General features: G+C 42.3%; 1 protein-coding gene across 3 annotated transcripts in view; it reads right to left on the bottom strand.

The window, feature by feature from the left end:
* The window catches only part of LOC109877855 (dymeclin-like), a 145,785-nt gene that overhangs the window by 109,110 nt on the left and 17,670 nt on the right, over positions 1-19,005 (bottom strand). The window contains exons 4-7 of one of the 3 annotated variants that reach the window (XM_020470085.2): positions 13,599-13,692; positions 9,957-10,090; positions 4,291-4,363; positions 1,287-1,412 (exon numbers count right to left, since the gene is read on the bottom strand). In XM_020470085.2, the coding sequence (XP_020325674.1) occupies positions 1,287-1,412; positions 4,291-4,363; positions 9,957-10,090; positions 13,599-13,692 (427 nt within the window). The remainder of the gene's footprint in view (positions 1-1,286; positions 1,413-4,290; positions 4,364-9,956; positions 10,091-13,598; positions 13,693-19,005) is intronic. The other 2 variants (XM_031802783.1, XM_020470088.2) reach the window with 2 other exon arrangements.

Here is a 19,005-nt window from a genome sequence, read left to right as displayed (position 1 = left end):
ACACTAAACAGAAATGAACTACCCACAAAAACCCTGTGGGACCCTGTGGGAAAAAGCTACCTAAGTATGGTTCCCAATCAGAGACAACGATAGACAGCTGTCCCTGATTGAGAACCATACCCGGCCAAAACAAAGAAACACAAAAACATAGAAAAAGGAACATAGAATGCCCACCCAAATCACACCCTGACCAAACCAAAATAGAGACATAAAAAGCTCTCTAAGGTCAGGACGTGACAAGTTGTTTACCTACACATTTATTGTGAGTAAAATAGAGTGGAAATTTCTCAACAAAAAAAATCTATTATTAAAATATGTCAGGACTCAGGTGAGAGGATGACTGTCCTTTCTGTGATTAATAAGTGTATACTGTTTTTGGATGTTTTTGTGGGAAACCAACCTATTTTCTTGTTTTAACGTTGGACAGATATGGGAAAACATCCCAAGAAAAGCAGCGGTGGGCTTCCGTTTCTGTTTGAATGTGAGGAGAGGAACACAAACTCTATTGTGTGTGACTGTGTGTGTGTGTGTGTGTGTGTGTGTGTGTGTGTGTGTGTGTGTGTGTGTGTGTGTGTGTGTGTGTGTGTGTGTGTGTGTGTGTGTGTGTGTGTGTGTTTGAGAGAGGGAGACCGTGTGCTGCGTGTGTGTTGCATGTGCGCGAGACTGAGGGAAGTGGAGCGCTTAGAAAAACAACTGGTGTTTGTTTTTGTGGGCCTTGTTTTTGGCTGAGGCAGAAGCTCAGCTTTCTTGTGTGCCCTGGCCAGCCTCCCACTGAACCTCAGACAGAGTAGGGTCTGTCCCTATTGGCCCTGGCCAAAAGTAGTACACTATATTGGGTATAGGGTAGCATTTGGGATGCACTCCTCCAGACCCACCAGGGAGATGACTGGCTCCTTAGTGGCAGAGACCGACATCTTGGCTGGACCACTTTCCGTGGAACGTGAGAACATTACTCGGACCTTGATAATGTTACTCGGAACCCTGTCTGGAACAATCTGTAACATGTAGCTAGCTGTTTCCAAGGACTCATGGAGACTCCTGCTAAAGTTTCTTAGTTAGGATCATGTGATTGTGTCATTGTAGAGACTCGCTTGCCAAGGTTACTTTTAGGTCGTGATTATGCCGAATAAGAGTGAACGGGGAAGGCGTCACGACAGTCGCAGACCCATATGTGTTTAAGTATATACAGTAGCAGACCTGGATTGAAATAGTATTTGATTTCATAAAAATGCCTTCACTCACAGTCGGGTGTGTATGTGTGTGCGCGTCACCATCTCTCCACTCACCATCGCCCCTTCATCAGGTACTGGTAGATGAGTCCGTCTCTCAGGATCTCCTTGTGAAAGAGTTGGTAGGACAGCAGCACCAGCATGGTGGTCACAGCCTCAAACAGGATACTGTACGTGATGTCCCTGTAACACAGAGAGAGAGAGAGAGAGAGAGAGAGAGAGAGAGAGAGAGAGAGAGAGAGACAAACACACACTGTGTTAAATAGACATATCATTTGGTGATAGTGCTGCACAAAGCCTATAAGCACTAAGACATTGAAAATATTTTTGGGGGGGTTGAAAATACGTATTCAACATCTTGTGCTCAAGCCTGTACAGTTGACAGGAAACACACATGGAACATAGTATTCTGAATGAAACTGGTGTGTACTGAGGAGGACATAAGCTGCTCTCTCTCATCTCATGAATTGGCCCACATGCAGTGATTAACAGATTGAGAATCCTTGTGTGATACGATTAATATGTCTAGTGACACTGGTCATGACAGAGAGAGAGACCCATGGTCTTTGAGCATCAGTGTCACCACCAGTCTTTCCTCACTCGCTCTCTTTTTCTGTCCCTCCTACTCTCGCTTTCTTGATCACTGTCTCTCACACTCTGAACCCCCCATTGTGCCTCTCCTTCCTGTCCCCCCGCTCTTCCAGTTCCGCAGCCTGTGATGTCACGCCACAGATGCCTTTCACTTTCAGGGTTCTATTTTTACCACTGTACTCAGAGTGGGGGGCTATTCAACTGACACAACCAACACCCTTGTGTGTCCCCCCCACCACACACACACACAGGTAGTGGGAGGAATTGATCTAGTGTTCCTCTTGGCATTAATCAGACCAACTGCCACACACAGATTATATAGTCTGTACTGTATATAAAACATCTGTGCCCTTTAGATGTTTATTGAATTTTTCAGTGTTAAGCTACCATGGAAAACATCTCCAAATGGTGCGTGCCTGTCCTAGGTGACTGTTCTAGTCAGGCCTACATTGTTTTATTGGATAAATGGTGATAACAAGTGATGGATCCTAAACAAAAGGAGTTCAATCAATCAATCATATATTGATTGCTGCAGTACATCACTGGTCAACTCTCAAAATATTTTTCTAAACATTCTTAAATGTTTTTAAAAATGGGATACATTCTTGAATTCTACCAAAAGTCAGGCTTTCTGTCCCTCTCCTCTCTACTCGGAGCACGTAGATTGGAAACGGGCCGATGGCAACAAAGTGAAAAGACAAAAAGGACGTTGTGGAGCTTCAAAACAATGAAGAACGGAATGAAATGCTGAAGAGAGACAGAGAGACGTGTTTGTTTCAAACCCCTGTCAATCATTTCTTTCAAACCTCAACCAACCTTTGCCTTGGAATGGCTCTCATGTAAACAAGAGTAATAACATCCGTCAGTCCTCCTTTTGCCTTTGATCGAGTTACTACAAGGAGAGTTGAATAAGAAACTTACATAGCAAAGTGTGTATGAGTGTGTTCAACTCAGAGTAAGGTTACCGTCATGCACTCCTCAATCACTATCCTCATCATCATCACGGTTCATAGGTTCTAGGCATGACGGTCACATGGAGGAGGAACGGAAGACAAGGAAGTCCTGAGAACATTCCATGGGACATGGAGATCGCCATGCCGATGCTTTTATATTGAGTGTGAAGGAGAGAGGCAGTCTTGGCCTGGAGCATGGCCATACTCACGACACACACAAAGGAGGAGACTCATGCTTTCAGCACAGGCACATTGACAGACCTTCAGAAGTGAATGGCATGGCTAAATAATAGGTGTAGCCAGGCCTAAATAAAAAGTCATAGAAATGTCGACCATGAAAACTAAAGGCAAAAGAAATAGACATAGAAATGAGTGTACTGCTGACTGTTTGATGAACTTACACACAAAGACACATCCAGGCGCAGGCATAAGCATGTGTGCGCGCGCACACACACACCCCTGCGTGTTGGAAAGGCACAAAGGCGAAGACAGAGGAGTAGCGGAGAAATGCCTTTGAAATGTACACCAGCAATGCCGGGCCAGATCTGGGCCGACTCACCACGACCAGCCCGGCGCCACAGAACACAACAAAGCCCCTGAGCCGGAGCGAAATGCCCAATCAGCACAGCAAAGACATAAGGCTCAGGTCAAAAGTAGTGAACTATATAAGGAATAGGGTGCTATTTGGAATGCTGCTGAAGATGCACACTGACCATCCGCTCTCCCTGCTCCCTCCCCAGGGCATTGGCTGCATGTCCCACCCCCAAACAGGGGACTGTAATCCAGCCATCCAAGGGGCTCCTCTCCCCTTACCGCCTGCCTCTCCCTTTGACCCTCCCTAACTAACCCTCAGTGTCTCTCAACCGCCTCACTGTGTGTGGATGTGTGTGGGAGTGAGAGAAGGAGTGTGTCCACCCCACCAGATGGACCATGAGACTGCACTGCAATGGGAACACAGAGATCCAGTGACCCTCTGCCTCTGAACCTCTGCCAGAGACCTCTATTCTATCAGAGACAGAGAGAGAGAGAGTGAGAAAGAGAGAGGCTGGCAAACAGTCAGAGATGCAAGATGAGTAGGTGAATAGAAAGACAAAAACAAAAGACGGTGTCCTTGGTGTGACACCAGAGGACCTTGTGCATTCACAGTGGAGCTCAATGAGATGGGGCAGGACACAGGATCATATTACCTCGGTCTACCACCATCTGCCCCTGTCTGGGGTCCAAAGCCACCACTGATACTTCAACAGACAGTGCCATTAGGACCAGATTATGGTGTCAGGTTTTATATGAAAAAGGGAGAGGTATAAAATGCTACGAGTCTAACTGATGATATAGTAGGCGCAGAGAAGCTGTAGTGTGTAGAGCTGGCCTTTCACTTGTCACTGTCCGTGTACTCATTAAAGCACGTGGAGGTCGTCACAGAGGGTCCAGACTCGCCACACCTCAATCTGCTTCCCTCCCTCTATGCCATTCCCTCTAACCACCTTACCCCATTCCCCCAGGAGAGGTATACTCACAGCAGGGGAACCTCCACCACCAGGTGTACGAGGTTACACATCAGCTCTTCCAGCAGTACCTCGCTCCCTGTGTCTGGAGAGAGCGAGAGAGAGACTGGGGTTAAGCCAATTACCTAGCCTGTTTCTGCTTTCACCCCAGTTTCAATTAGATCAGCCAGTAGCTAAAATCACTCCCTTACCACAGTAAAAAGACCACTGTGTCCATTTGAGTTCAATGGGAAGCTGTGGTGAGTGCAACCCAAGCTGACAGGCAAACAGAAACACATAAGAAGAACACAAGGCACAGTGGGAAGGCTCCATAGGACGCATGGCCTTGATACTGATTAAATATACACTAAGTGGCCAGGTTATTCGGTACACCCATCTAGTACTGTGTCGGACTCCCCTTTGCCTCCAAAGCAGCCTGAATTCTACAGCACATGGATTCTACAAGTCAGAAACGTTCCACAGGTGTGTTGGTCACACCACCAGGTGGGATTGGTCCATGGACTCAAGCTGTGAATACCATATCCTGACTCTGTCATCAGCATGACGCAACAGGAAGCAGGATTCACAGGACAAGGCAATGTTTTTCCACTTCTCAATAGTCCAAGTTTGTGATTGCGAGCCCACTGGAGCCACTTCTGGTTTTTAACTGATATGAGTGGAACCCGGTCTGGTTGACTGCTGCTATAGCCCACTCATAACAAGGATCAACGAGTCTGAGATTCCGTTCAGCACGTCACTGTTGTACTGCGCTGTTATTTGTCCGTTTGTGGCCTGCACGCTTCTTTCCATTCTCCTTCAACCTCTCTCATCAATGAGCTATTTTCGCCCACAGGAATGCCATTGACTGGACGTTTTTTGTTTGTCGCACCATTCTCGGTAAACCCTAGACATTGTCATGCGTGAAAAGCCCAGGAGAGCAGCAGTTTCTGAGATATTGGATCCGACGATCACACCTCCCTCAAAGTTACTTAGGTCACTCCTTTTGACTATTCTAACTTTCAATCAAACAGTAAATGAATGTCTCGATGACGGTCTGCCTGCTTTTTTCAGCAAGCCACGGCCACGTGACTGTCTTTGGGAGCGATTAATTTTTATGAACTGTGTGGTGTACCTAGTAAGTGATCGTATATACACTAGACTAGTCTATGTTCATTGGCAAAGCCAACAGGGATGAAACATCTCTTGTACATCATTTTATCATGGCAAATGTTCATACAGTGTTTACCTAATAGGGTTGAATATAGAGGTTCCTGAATATCACAGTCTATGCTGTATATCTATGCTATATATTATATGTTTTGATATCTTTACACTTCAAATGGGTCTTTTAATGAACACAAGTAGCAAACACTATTATAATGCATTATATGTTCAACGTTACTCTCTCCATGTTTAATCTCCTGTGACTAAAAGACTATTCCCTGTCTACACATTTACAGTATCAATCTGTGAACACCAACAGAGAAACAACATACATCACAAGAATAAAAACAACTGCTCTGTCTCAGTTTTAGTTTCTGCAACTCCTAGCAATACGCCATTGAAATCCCTCTCTCTCCTCTATCTCTCACTTCCTTCTTCCATCCCTCTCCCCCTCCAGGGAGAGAGAAGGATTGAAAGAGAGACAGTGGAGGGTGAAGACAGTCTGTTGGCACCATCTCCTCCTCCGTCTCCAACAACTTCCAATTAAGCGTTTCCAGCCCTCCACTCTATCTTTGTCCTACCATCTTTTCTCACTAACATCCCTCCCTTCCTCCCTCTTCCCTGTCTTTTCTTCCCACTAATGTCCCCCTCTCTTCCCTTCCCCAGCTTTTCCCACCAACGTCAGTCCAACCCTTGGGAGCCAAGGGCTTAAATGGGAACCCAATCTAGACTACAGAGCCGATATTAACTCTGATGATGGGATGTGATGCCGTTTTTCCACGTCTCCCTCTCTCTCCCCCTCTCTCTGGAAGGGTGACCTACCCAGCAGCCACTGAAGACAATACCAGATGAGGAAATGGAGTGACTGAACTGGCAAAGGGATGAATGAAGGAACCACAGTTCACATAGGCTTAAGTGTGTAGCAGCTTCAGAGTGTGTGTGAATAAGACATCAGTCTCTATATTAGGGTTTCCATTAGCTGGCTATCGGACGATAAGAAAAATAAAAAGCCGTTAAATAAAACTGCTTTTTATTAATTGATGGAAAAATACTAGGAGGCAAAACATTTTTTTACATTTATTTACCTTTATTTAACCAGGCAAGTCAGTTCTTATTTTCAATGACGGCCTAGGAACAGTGGGTTAACTGCCTGTTCAGGGGCAGAACGACAGATTTGTACCTTGTCAGCTTGGGGGTTTGAACTTGCAACCTTCCGGTTACTAGTCCAACGCTCTAACCACTAGGCTACCCTGCCGCCCGTCATGCTTATCGTCTACAGGTTAAATTGGCGTTTGTGTATCTTTGTTAGTCATCATGTAGCCCATATCAGTTATCAACACAGCTATCACACGTGTACAACATAAAGAGTCTATTTTGAGCGGGATTTCTCCTGCAGCTCCTCAGCAGGATGCTGCTGAAGTAAAATATGCTTTTATAAGCCCATTCATGTACAAGCATTCTAAATGCAATCGTGTTAATCTGTTTTCATGGCCACGATAAAAAATAGCTAGGCCTACTATTTTTATTTGTCAACTGGTAACCTAATTGAAGCATGCCTCCATTCATCATTTAAGTGCAGGCAACAGGCTATCAGCGTGTCACCAGCACTTCACAATGTGAGCTAGAGGCAGTACGCATTTTGAAAACATAGGCCTACTTAATTGTTTGAAACCTGAATGCTTTACTTCATATTATGAGGCATGTCATACCTTGCTTCAAAGTAGCCTATAGGCAAATCCGACCATGGAAAAGTGGATGCAATTATTTTATAAAGACTTCATAGGCGGCGTGTTAATTTCAAGTTTGGAGAAGCAAATCATTTATCCTACCATTTCTACCGATCTGCGTGCCAGTTATGATTTTCATATGCGCATTTGTGGAACAGTTTAATTTCAATAATAACATTTTTGGTTGTCAAAATCTTTGTCGCATGGTAAATCATAAAAATCTGAATTCAAAATGGTAAAAATCTAAAAGTTTCAATTAAACTAATGTGAGAGCACCAGCCTCTGCCATATGGACACATTGATACACTGCGATCCATTGGCGGTTATAGAAATGAGCGCTTTGAACTCGGTCTATAGGCCAATGCAGCAGTAGGCCTAGAACTTCCATTGTCAACTAAAACAAAATACATGAAGTCGACAAATAAAAGACCCGGCGCGTCTACCTCCCTTTCTATACGTCTTGAACTACTATTTTTATCAATTCTGTATTACATACATTTACTACTGGTGACATGTAACAGGGAATTTAAAAAAATAAACAATCAAAGGGCAAACAATTCACACAATTAAACAATGAATGCGCAAGAATTGGCGGGAGACAGCTGAGTCCTTCTGAGTCTATATCTTCGTCACACACCCCTACCCTTCTTCTTGTCTCAACATTTTAAATTATACTCAAGACACATTATCTTCACACATATTTTAGATGCTTTTCACTGACAGCCACAACTCAGTATTCAGCTAGGTCTATTGCCACTTGTTCTGCCCAAATTGCGGGCCTCCCAAATAGGCATAGGCCTACAAGCTTGTGGCTTGAAACAATCAGCAACAACAACAAAAACAATAGAAAATTAAATATAGATCCTTGATTCCGCTGTCGCTAAATTACGCTTTCTGGTGAAGTATTTGAATGATTAAAAAAAAGCCACAATCCTAGTCATATTAGAAACCCATCCTTGTTGATGCATCTTTAGATTCCCCCTCTTTCGAAGCTTTGAATGGAGATTTTGATACATATGGAACCGCTCTCATCAGCTGTTTAGAATAGAGTTTTGAATGGAGATTTTGATACATATGGAACCGCTCTCATCAGCTGTTTAGAATAGAGTTTTGAATGGAGATTTTGATACATATGGAACCGCTCTCATCAGCTGTTTAGAATAGAGTTTTGAATGGAGATTTTGATACATATGGAACCGCTCTCATCAGCTGTTTAGAATAGAGTTTTGAATGGAGATTTTGATACATATGGAACCGCTCTCATCAGCTGTTTAGAATAGAGTTTTGAATGGAGATTTTGATACATATGGAACCGCTCTCATCAGCTGTTTAGAATAGAGTTTTGAATGGAGATTTTGATACATATGGAACCGCTCTCATCAGCTGTTTAGAATAGAGTTTTGAATGGAGATTTTGATACATATGGAACCGCTCTCATCAGCTGTTTAGAATAGAGTTTTGAATGGAGATTTTGATACATATGGAACCGCTCTCATCAGCTGTTTAGAATAGAGTTTTGAATGGAGATTTTGATACATATGGAACCGCTCTCATCAGCTGTTTAGAATAGAGTTTTGAATGGAGATTTTGATACATATGGAACCGCTCTCATCAGCTGTTTAGAATAGAGTTTTGAATGGAGATTTTGATACATATGGAACCGCTCTCATCAGCTGTTTAGAATAGAGTTTTGAATGGAGATTTTGATACATATGGAACCGCTCTCATCAGCTGTTTAGAATAGAGTTTTGGCAAATGTTTGAAAATTATGTTTTGTTGGCTGCTTCATGATGATTCACCATAATCGAAATGTGACTCCTGTCATTCTGAGCACTGTGGTCGGACGCCCAAATGGGTTACACACCCAATGCATATGGGTCTGGTAAATTTCTCAAATGACCGGTAAATTAAAATATTCCATGTCATGTTGCACAGCACCACATTTTCCTAACGGAAATCCTGGTGTGTGTGCACTCTGTGCAAATGTTGTTTTCTTTTTCATAGGTCAAAGTAAAACACACAATGTCATTTCCCAATAATTAACTATACAAACTAGGATGTTTACCCCTTTCTCTCCTTGGTTTTACAGAAAAGCACAAAATGTCCCACTATACAAGATGATTTCCTCACTATCACAACAGATTCAATTCACTCAGATGGTTAGCTAGGATATGTGATCAGCGTAAATTATTTCTTGCTCATAGGCATTGAGTGAAACAAATACCCTGTCTCCCCCCATAATTTACTCTTACTGGCAAAGGGATAGATTAAAGAAAAAAACAGCCATAACAACCGATGGTCACTGTGTGGCACCTTCAGGCCAAAGGGGACTGGTGGCAACTTAAATTGTGGAGGACCAGCTGGAACGGTATCGAACACAAACATATGGTTTCCATGTGTTTGATACCATTCCATTCACTCCATTCCAGCCATTATTATGAGCCGTCCTCCCTTCAGCAGCCTCCTGTGCTTCAGACTGTATGTTTAAGACTTCGTCAGTCTCTGTATGTGTTCTGTGAAATTCACCATTTACCTCAGAGTAACTCACATAATTTCCTAATCTTTTACTTGATCAAGATGTTTACTCTTTTCCTCACTGGTTTTACTATAAAAAGAGGCACATTTCCCAATTCCCACATTAACTGCTCTCTTCCACTCGTCTGCAATGACACACTGTCCTGGCTGTGCTTCAGTATTGAAAAGGGGGATGGATGCGGAGGTGGAGGGAGCAATGTGTGTGCATGCGTGGAGGGATGGATAAAGGAATACAGGTCTGAAGCGAGGGATGAAGGGATTTCTCTCACTCACCACAGGAGCCTGGCACCCTCTCCTGGTAGGAGAACTGTAAGTGCAGCTCCTCCTCTGTCATCTCCCTGATGAAGACTTTGAGAAGGCAGCGAATCATGAACAAAGTATTGTGGGCCTGCCAGATGAACAGCTGACTGGAAAGGGGGGAAAAATAAGATTATTCACTGGTTGAGATTTGTATTTTTCCTTTATCAAGACAAGATAAATCTAGGCATTGTAATTAACACAAATACTAAACATGAAAATCAGGCACTTTCATTCCATTGTGTCAAATATACTCATTGTTAACGTAAACTGATTTGGTTGGATATCGCATTAAGTCCGTAGTACCACTATCTATAGACTGGGGGGGGAGACATAGTGGACATAGTAAACTATGGACATAGTAAACAACCCTGTAATAAAAACTGGTGGCTAGGTGGCTTTGTCAAGGCTACCGACAGCGGACATCCTGTGACATAGAGATGTCCTGTGGCCCCTTGGCTTGTCCTCAGACTGATTGGCCCCTTCAGGGAGACAGCAGTTATGACTCGTGACATATCCGCTATAGAGACACGCAGTAGCCTTGACTAATTGTCTATTCTCACAGTCAGACAGTTACCACAGCCAGGAAGAATGGATGAGCCTCTGCTCTGATCTCTGGTGTTCACCAGGTCATATAAGAACACCAACAAAGCAGACACTCACAAAAACAAGTCACAGCAGGTGACAACAGTTATGACACCAGTCGTGACTTGCGACACATCCGCTATAGAGACGTAGCAGCAGCCTTGACTACCACTGAGGAAAAGAGCAGCCTCTCACAGTGACAGTCACAACAGCCATGACAGTCAGGAAGGAAGGATGAGCCTCTGATTTCTGGTCACACACATGTACCACCAGTTAATTTAAGCCCACCAATCAACACTAACATAAAAACACACATACAAGCCAATATTATGACCAAAGGCATGTCCCAACAGTTCATGTAAGCACACTAACCAGCACACTAACCAAAACATATAATCAAGCCAGGGTTCCTGAGTTAATTAAGCAATCCCATCATGGTCATGTATAAAAATGCCCAGTTGCCCATTATTTTGTCTACCATGGCTAGAAGAGATCTTAGTGACTTTGGAAGAGGGGTCTCAAAGGAGCATATGTGGATACAAGTGTGTGTGTGCAGGGTTCAACACTAACTTGTACTACCAGTGCTACCAACTTTTTCAGTTGGTGAAACCAGCACATGATTTGGTAGACCCATTTAAAAACATGTAAAAATGATAATGACCTGGCCCGAGTCCCATAATGCGCCTGCATTCCATACAGAAGCAGGCTAATTATGACTAGCAATCTTTAAATTAGCATGCCATTGTGTTCTAACATTGATTTGGATAGATTTACTGTAACAGCAAAGAAAATAGACTTAAATTATAGTGCAAAATGCATTTACTGCAGATTTCACAGTGACATGTGTTATTTTCTCCTAAATCTTCTAGAGGGCATAATCCACCATTTTTTCAGGTTTTCATTCTCAAAAATCACACTTTCTAAATCGGAAAAACAAAACTGGACGTTCTAAATCTACAACAATGCTTCAACCACATCAGGGGACCATTTTTTAAGTCTGGGGGAGAAAAAAAACGTTGTAGTTACCTTTTAATTCAGGTGCACACCAGCCAGACAGTTGTGTTTGGCTAGCGGTGTTTCTGTAGCACACATGGAGTTTTCAAAACGAATTGCCACTGGATTGATGCAAATGATTATTATTCTGCCAGGTAGAAATACACTACTTTGAAGTTACTCTGCTCACCCATTCTTGCCTCAGCATTTACTGGTCGATATCATAACTTGGAACATCTTTCCTACCCCTACCGCTGTCAGTCTTCGTTAAGCTGCTCCAAGCAGCTGTTTGAGAGCTGCGCGCTCTCTCTGCCGGGTAGATTACCTATGGGCTATATGTGTAGAGGGAGCACAGCACACGTGATAAATAATCAACATAATGAACTAACATATTAATTAATCAATTATATAGCCTAGATTAAAAATAGCATTATTACAATATTTTTTATCACTGGCTACTGACAAGGGATGATTGACTGGGGTTTCTAAAACCTCCTCGGGCCAGCGTGCAACCCTGTAGGCTATGTGGAGTCCTGACACACACAGAAGGGCATTTCCATGCTGTTGTTGGCTCATCAGAAAGTTGGTTGATTTTTGGGCAATTTCAGAATACTGAATAAATCAATATAATACAAAAAAATAAGCAAATTGTGAACCAAAAACTAAGGTGACCAGGTACATTTTTCCACTGGCACCCTTAAAACCAATTTTAAAAAGTGTGTCGCACTGCCAAGTCAAATTACATCAAATGAGACTGTTTTGGTCACAGTATCGAACCAGTGTGTGTCTCAGTCACCAGATCTCAACCCAATTGAACACTTATGGGAAATTCTGGAGCAGTGACTTAAACAGCATTTTCCACCACCAAAACACCAAATGATGGAAATTCTCGTGGAAGAATGGTGTCGCCTCCCTCCAATAGGGTTCCAGAGTTCCAGTAGAATCTATGCCAGGAAGTACTGAAGTTGTTCTGACATTTCGTGGTGGCCCAACGCCCTATTAAGACGCGTTATGATGGCGTTTCCTATATTTTGTGAGTTACTACTAGCTTCTATTGTAACTGTGGCAAGGTTGTATGGGAAGACTTGTGAGGACACCCACTATTTTACAAGTGGCATGACCTACACAGTTCTATGAGAACCAGCGTAGCCTTGCAGTTCACACAAACATCAATAGCTTCACATTTTGTCATTTTTTATGTTTTAATGTTTTTCTCCCAGAGTTTTCCCATGCAGACACCTTTCCACCACCGCACACATCTGGTCCACCAGATCTAGTTGGTAAAACTTAGAGCCGCCCCTATTCCACTAATTACTATGAAGTTTCAGTTGATGTCTCTTACTTACTGGAAGTCTGACAGCTGGTGTCTGAAAACCGCTGGTGTCTCTCTTGCCTTACTAGAGGTTTGACAGCTTCTCTTACAAGTGACCATAAGCGGGATCTCTCACGGGTATCATTAGACCGCAAGGCCACTTCCAATCCAACTACGGTGACAAAATCCCATGGTGTTCATGACCATGAATTACAATGCAAATGACCCATGCACAATGCAAATACGCCTCCAATTATGTGGGTAAAACTGGAAAACCAGATTGAAGAGAGGAATAGGGAGGGATAACTGACTAACTCACTCCACCCTCAGGTTTATGAATGAAACACTTATCAGATCATCTGGATTTCAACTTGGATGAGTTGGATCTCCCATCCAGAGTGCAGTTGGGTTTGTCACCAACCACAGCCCAAACTATACCTTTTGGTGGATTCCCATGGGAAATGTAAAAAGTCAATGGTTCTGCTAGAGCATTACCACTAAATCATGAGTACAGAACACAACATATTAATTATTGTACTATCCATGTCATAGTCCCAAACTCTAAGCCTACATGACCATTTCATCCCAGTCACTGATTTAAACATAAGCATACAACACAGGGCGTAGGTCGATTTATTATTGAACTACTCAATTTAGATCACTGATTCCCATCCCATCACTTGTTCTTGGAACAGCACTTGTTACTTGGTTTTACACATAGTACTCACTCTTGGCATTCTGTGGATATTTTCAACTCTTTGGTTCTTCCCAGGAATATTCTCACTAGGGCTCCAAAATTCCCTGTTCTGGGATTGTTCTCAACTGTAGGAGGGGCAGACCGGAGAGGAGAGAGGAAGACACAGCACACTGTATTTAAAAGACCTGCTTGGTGATTCTGACACACATTACATCAATAATCTATACTGAACAGAAATATAAACGCAACATGTAAAGTGTTGGTACTGTTTCATGAGCTGAAATTAAAGATCCCAGAAATGTTCCATATGCACAAAAAGCTTAATTCTCTCAAATAGGTTTGTATTCCTGTTAGTAAGCATTTCTCCTTTGCCATGACAATCCCTCCACCTGACAGTTGGAGCATATCAAAAAGCGAATTAAACAGCATGATCATTACTCAGGTGCGCTTTGTACTGGGGGACAATAAAAGGCCACTCAAATATGCTGTTTTGTCACACAACACAATAACACAGATGTCTTAGGTTTTGAGGGAGTGTGCAATTGGCATGCTGACTGCAGGAATGTCCACCAGAGCAGATGCCATAGAATTTAATGTTAATTTTTGATAATTTGGCCATACATCCAACCGGCCTCAAAACTGCAAAGGCATCGTGTGAGCAAGTGGTTTGCTAATGTCAACGTTGTGAACAGAGTGCCCCATGATGGCGGTTGGGTTATGGTATGGGCAGGCATAAGCTACAGACAATGAACACAATTGCATTGCAAATGCATTTTATCGATGGCAATTTGAATGCACAGAGATACCGTGACAAGATCCTGAGGCCCATTGTTGTGCCATTCATCCGCCGCCATCACCTGATGTTTCAGCATGGTAATGCACGTAAACTGTAAGCTGAAAATGCTGAAAAGCTGAAAATGTCACCCCTTGAGCATGTATGGGATGCTCTGGATTGACATGTACGACAGCGTGTTACAGTTCCTGCCAATATCCAGCAACTTTGCTCAGCCATTGAAAAGGAATGGGCCAACATTATTATACAGGCCACAATCAACAGCCTGATCAACTCTTGGCGAAGGAGATGTGTTGTGCTGCTTGAGGCAAATGGTGGTCACACTAAATACGACATATGTATATCTGTATTCCTAGTCATGTGAAATCCATAGATTATGGCTTAATGAATTTATTTCATTTGACTGATTTCCTTATATGAACAGTAACTCAGTCAAATCTAGTTAATATTTTTGTTCAGTATGTATGTATGTATGTATGTATGTATGTATGTATGTATGTATGTATGTATGTATGGAAAAGTTTGGCTACTTTGTGAAGAATCTAAAATAAATTAGATTTTTTGGGGGGGTGGGTTATTACATGATTTCATAGTTTTGATGTCTTCACTATTAATCTACAATGTAGAAAAGAGTAAAAAATAAAGAAAAACCATGTAATGAGTAGGTGTGTCCAAACTTTGGACTGGAACTGTACATACACATACAGTGCATTTGTGAAGTATTAAGACTGACTTTTTCCACATTGTTATTCTAAAAATGGATGAGACTGTTTTTTTGTCTCTCAATCTACACACAATACCCATACTGACAAAGCAAAAACAAAGCTCCAGAGTTCCTAGGCCTTTACAGCCTTATTTTAAAATTGCTGAAATAAAACAAATCCTCAGCAAGCTACACACAATACCCCATAATGACAAAGCGACAACAGGTTTTTAGAAATTCATTAAAAAGTAGTAAAAATAAAAAGAGAAATACCTTTTTCACATAAATATTCAGACCCTTTGCTATGAGATTCGAAATTGAGCTCATCCTGTTTCCATTGATCATCCTTGAGATATTTCTTCAACTTAATTGGAGTCCACCTGTGGTAAATTCAATTGATTGGACATGATTTGGAAAGTCACTTGTCCGTAGAGCTCAGAGACAGGATTGTGTCAAGGCGCAGATCTGGAGAAGGGTAGCAAAAAATGTCTGCAGCATTGAAGGTCCCCAAGAACACAATGGAAACAAGATTCTCTGGTCTGATGAAACCAAGATTGAACTCTTTGGCCTGAATGTCAAGCGTCACATATGGAGGAAACCTGGCACCATCCCTACGGTTAAGCATTCTGTTGGCAGCATCATGCTTTGGGGATGCCTTTCAGCGACAGGGACTGGGAGACAAGTCAGGATAGAGGGGAAGATGAACAGAGCAAAGTACAGAGAGATCCTTGATGAAAACCTGCTCCAGAGCGCCTAGGACCTCAGATTGGGGCAAAGGTTCACCTTCCAACAGGACAACGACCCTAAGCACACAGCCAAGACAACGCAGGAGTGGCTTCTGGACAAGTCTCTGAATGTCCTTGAGTGGCACAGCCAGAGCCTGGACTTGAACCCGATCTCTGTAGAGACCTGAAAATGCTCCCCATACAACCTGACAGAGCTTGAGAGGATCTGCAGAGAAGAATGGGATAAACTCCCCAAATACAGGTGTGCCAAACTTGTAGAGTCATACCCAAGAAGACTCAAGGCTGTAATCAGTTATTTTTTACATTTGCAAAGATTGCTAAAAACCTTTTTTTGCTTTGTCATGATGGACTATTGCGTGTAGATTGATGAGGGGAAAAAACGATTTAATTAATTTTAGAATAAGGCTGTAACGTAACAAAATGTCGAAAAAGTCAAGGGGTCTGAATTAGAGGACGACCGATTAATCGGAATGGCCGATTTCAAGTTTTCATAGCAATCGGTAATCAGCATTTTTGGACACCGATTATGGCCGATTACATTCCACTCCACGAGGAGACTGCATGGCAGGCTGACTACCTATTTTGCGAGGTAAGCAAGGAGCCAAGGTAAGGTGCTAGCTAGCATTAAACTTATCTTCTAAAAAACAATCAATCTTAACATAATAACTAGTTAACTACACATGGTTGATAATATTACTAGTTTATCTAGCGTGTCCTGCGTTGCATATAATCGTTGCGGTGCCTGTTAATTTATCATTGAATCACAGCCTACTTCGCCAAATGGGTGATTTAACACTATCGTTGCACCAATGTGTACTAACCATGAACATCAATGCCTTTCTTAAAATCAATACACAAGTAATATTTTTAAACCTGCATATTTAGTTAATATTGGCTGCTAACATTAATTTCTTTTAACTAGGTAAATTGTGTCACTTTTCTTGCATTCTGTGCAAGCAGAGTCAGGGTATATACAGCAGTTTGGGCCGCCTGGCTCGTTGCGAACTGTGTGAAGACCATTTCTTCCTAACAAAGACCGTAATTAATTGGCCAGAATTTTCAATAATTATGACATAACATTGAAGGTTGTGCAATGTAACCGCAATGTTTAGACTTATGGATGCCACCCGTTAGATTAAAAAAAACAGAACGGTTCTGTATTTCACTGAAAGAATAAACGTATTGTTTTCTAAATGATAGTTTCCAGATTTGACCATATTAATGGCCTAAGGCTCGTATTTCTGTGTGTTATTATAATTAAGTCTATGATTTGATAGAGCAGACTGCCTACCACCGCTCAGTCAGCAGCAGGCTCGTAAGCATTCATTCAAACAGCACTTTCCTGCATTTGCCAGCAGCTCTTTGCTGTGCTTCAAGCATTGAGCTGTTTATGACTTCAAGCCTATTAAATCCCGAGATTAGGCTGGCAATATTAAAGTTTTGAACATCCAATAGTCAAAGGTATATGAAATACAAATTGAACATGTTTCATTATTTATTTGACTTTATTGATGTATTATATTAAGTTAAAATAAGTGTTCATTCAGTATTGTTGTAATTGTCATTATTACAAATATATACAGTGGGGCAAAAAAGTATTTAGTCAGCCACCAATTGTGCAAGTTCTCCCACTTAAAAAGATGAGAGAGGCCTGTAATTTTCATCATAGGTACACTTCAACTATGACAGACAAAATCCAGAAAATCACATTGTAGGATTTGTAATGAATTTATTTGCAAATTATGGTGGAAAATAAGTATTTGGTCACCTACAAACAAGCAAGATTTCTGGCTCTCACAGACCTGTAACTTCTTCTTTAAGAGGCTCCTCTGTCCTCCACTCGTTACCTGTATTAATGGCACCTGTTTGAACTTGTTATCAGTATAAAAAGACACCTGTCCACAACCTCAAACAGTCACACTCCAAACTCCACTATGGCCAAGACCAAAGAGCTGTCAAAGGACACCAGAAACAAAATTGTAGACCTGCACCAGGCTGGGAAGACTGAATCTGCAATAGGTAAGCAGCTTGGTTTAAAGAAATCAACTGTGGGAGCAATTATTAGGAAATGGAAGACATACAAGACCACTGATAATCTCCCTCGATCTGGGGCTCCACGCAAGATCTCACCCCGTGGGGTCAAAATGATCACAAGAACGGTGAGCAAAAATCCCAGAACCACACGGGGGGACCTAGTGAATGACCTGCAGAGAGCTGGGACCAAAGTAACAAAGCCTACCATCAGTAACACACTACGCCGCCAGGGACTCAAATCCTGCAGTGCCAGACGTGTCCCCCTGCTTAAGCCAGTACATGTCCAGGCCCGTCTGAAGTTTGCTAGAGAGCATTTGGATGATCCAGAAGAAGATTGGGAGAATGTCATATGGTCAGATGAAACCAAAATATAACTTTTTGGTAAAAACTCAATTCGTCTTGTTTGGAGGACAAAGAATGCTGAGTTGCATCCAAAGAACACCATACCTACTGTGAAGCATGGGGGTGGAAACCTCATGCTTTGGGGCTGTTTTTCTGCAAAGGGACCAGGACGACTGATCCGTGTAAAGGAAAGAATGAATGGGGCCATGTATCGTGAGATTTTGAGTGAAAACCTCCTTCCATCCGTCTTTCAGCATGACAATGATCCCAAACACACCGCCCGGGCAACGAAGGAGTGGCTTCGTAAGAAGCATTTCAAGGTCCTGGAGTGGCCTAGCCAGTCTCCAGATCTCAACCCCATAGAAAATCTTTGGAGGGAGTTGAAAGTCCGTGTTGCCCAGCAACAGCCCCAAAACATCACTGCTCTAGGGGAGATCTACATGGAGGAATGGGCCAAAATACCAGCAACAGTGTGTGAAAACCTTGTGAAGACTTACAGAAAACGTTTTACCTCTGTCATTGCCAACAAAGGGTATATAACAAAGTATTGAGATAAACTTTTGTTATTGACCAAATACTTATTTTCCACCATAACTTATAATAATAATGTGATATTCCTGATTTTTTTCTCTCATTTTGTCTGTCATAGTTGAAGTGTACCTAGGATGAAAATTACAGGCCTCTCATCTTTTTAAGTGGGAGAACTTGCACAATTGGTGGCTGACTAAATACTTTTTTGCCCCACTGTATATATAAAAATTGGCCGATTAATCGGTATCGACTTTTTTTGGTACTCCAATAATCGGTATCGGCGCTGAAA

This window comes from Oncorhynchus kisutch, linkage group LG23 (assembly GCF_002021735.2).
Source record: "Oncorhynchus kisutch isolate 150728-3 linkage group LG23, Okis_V2, whole genome shotgun sequence".
Classification (NCBI taxonomy): Eukaryota; Metazoa; Chordata; class Actinopteri; order Salmoniformes; family Salmonidae; genus Oncorhynchus; species Oncorhynchus kisutch.
The sequence above is the reverse complement of the archived record's forward strand: the minus strand, read 5'-3'. Positions and strand labels throughout refer to the sequence as shown.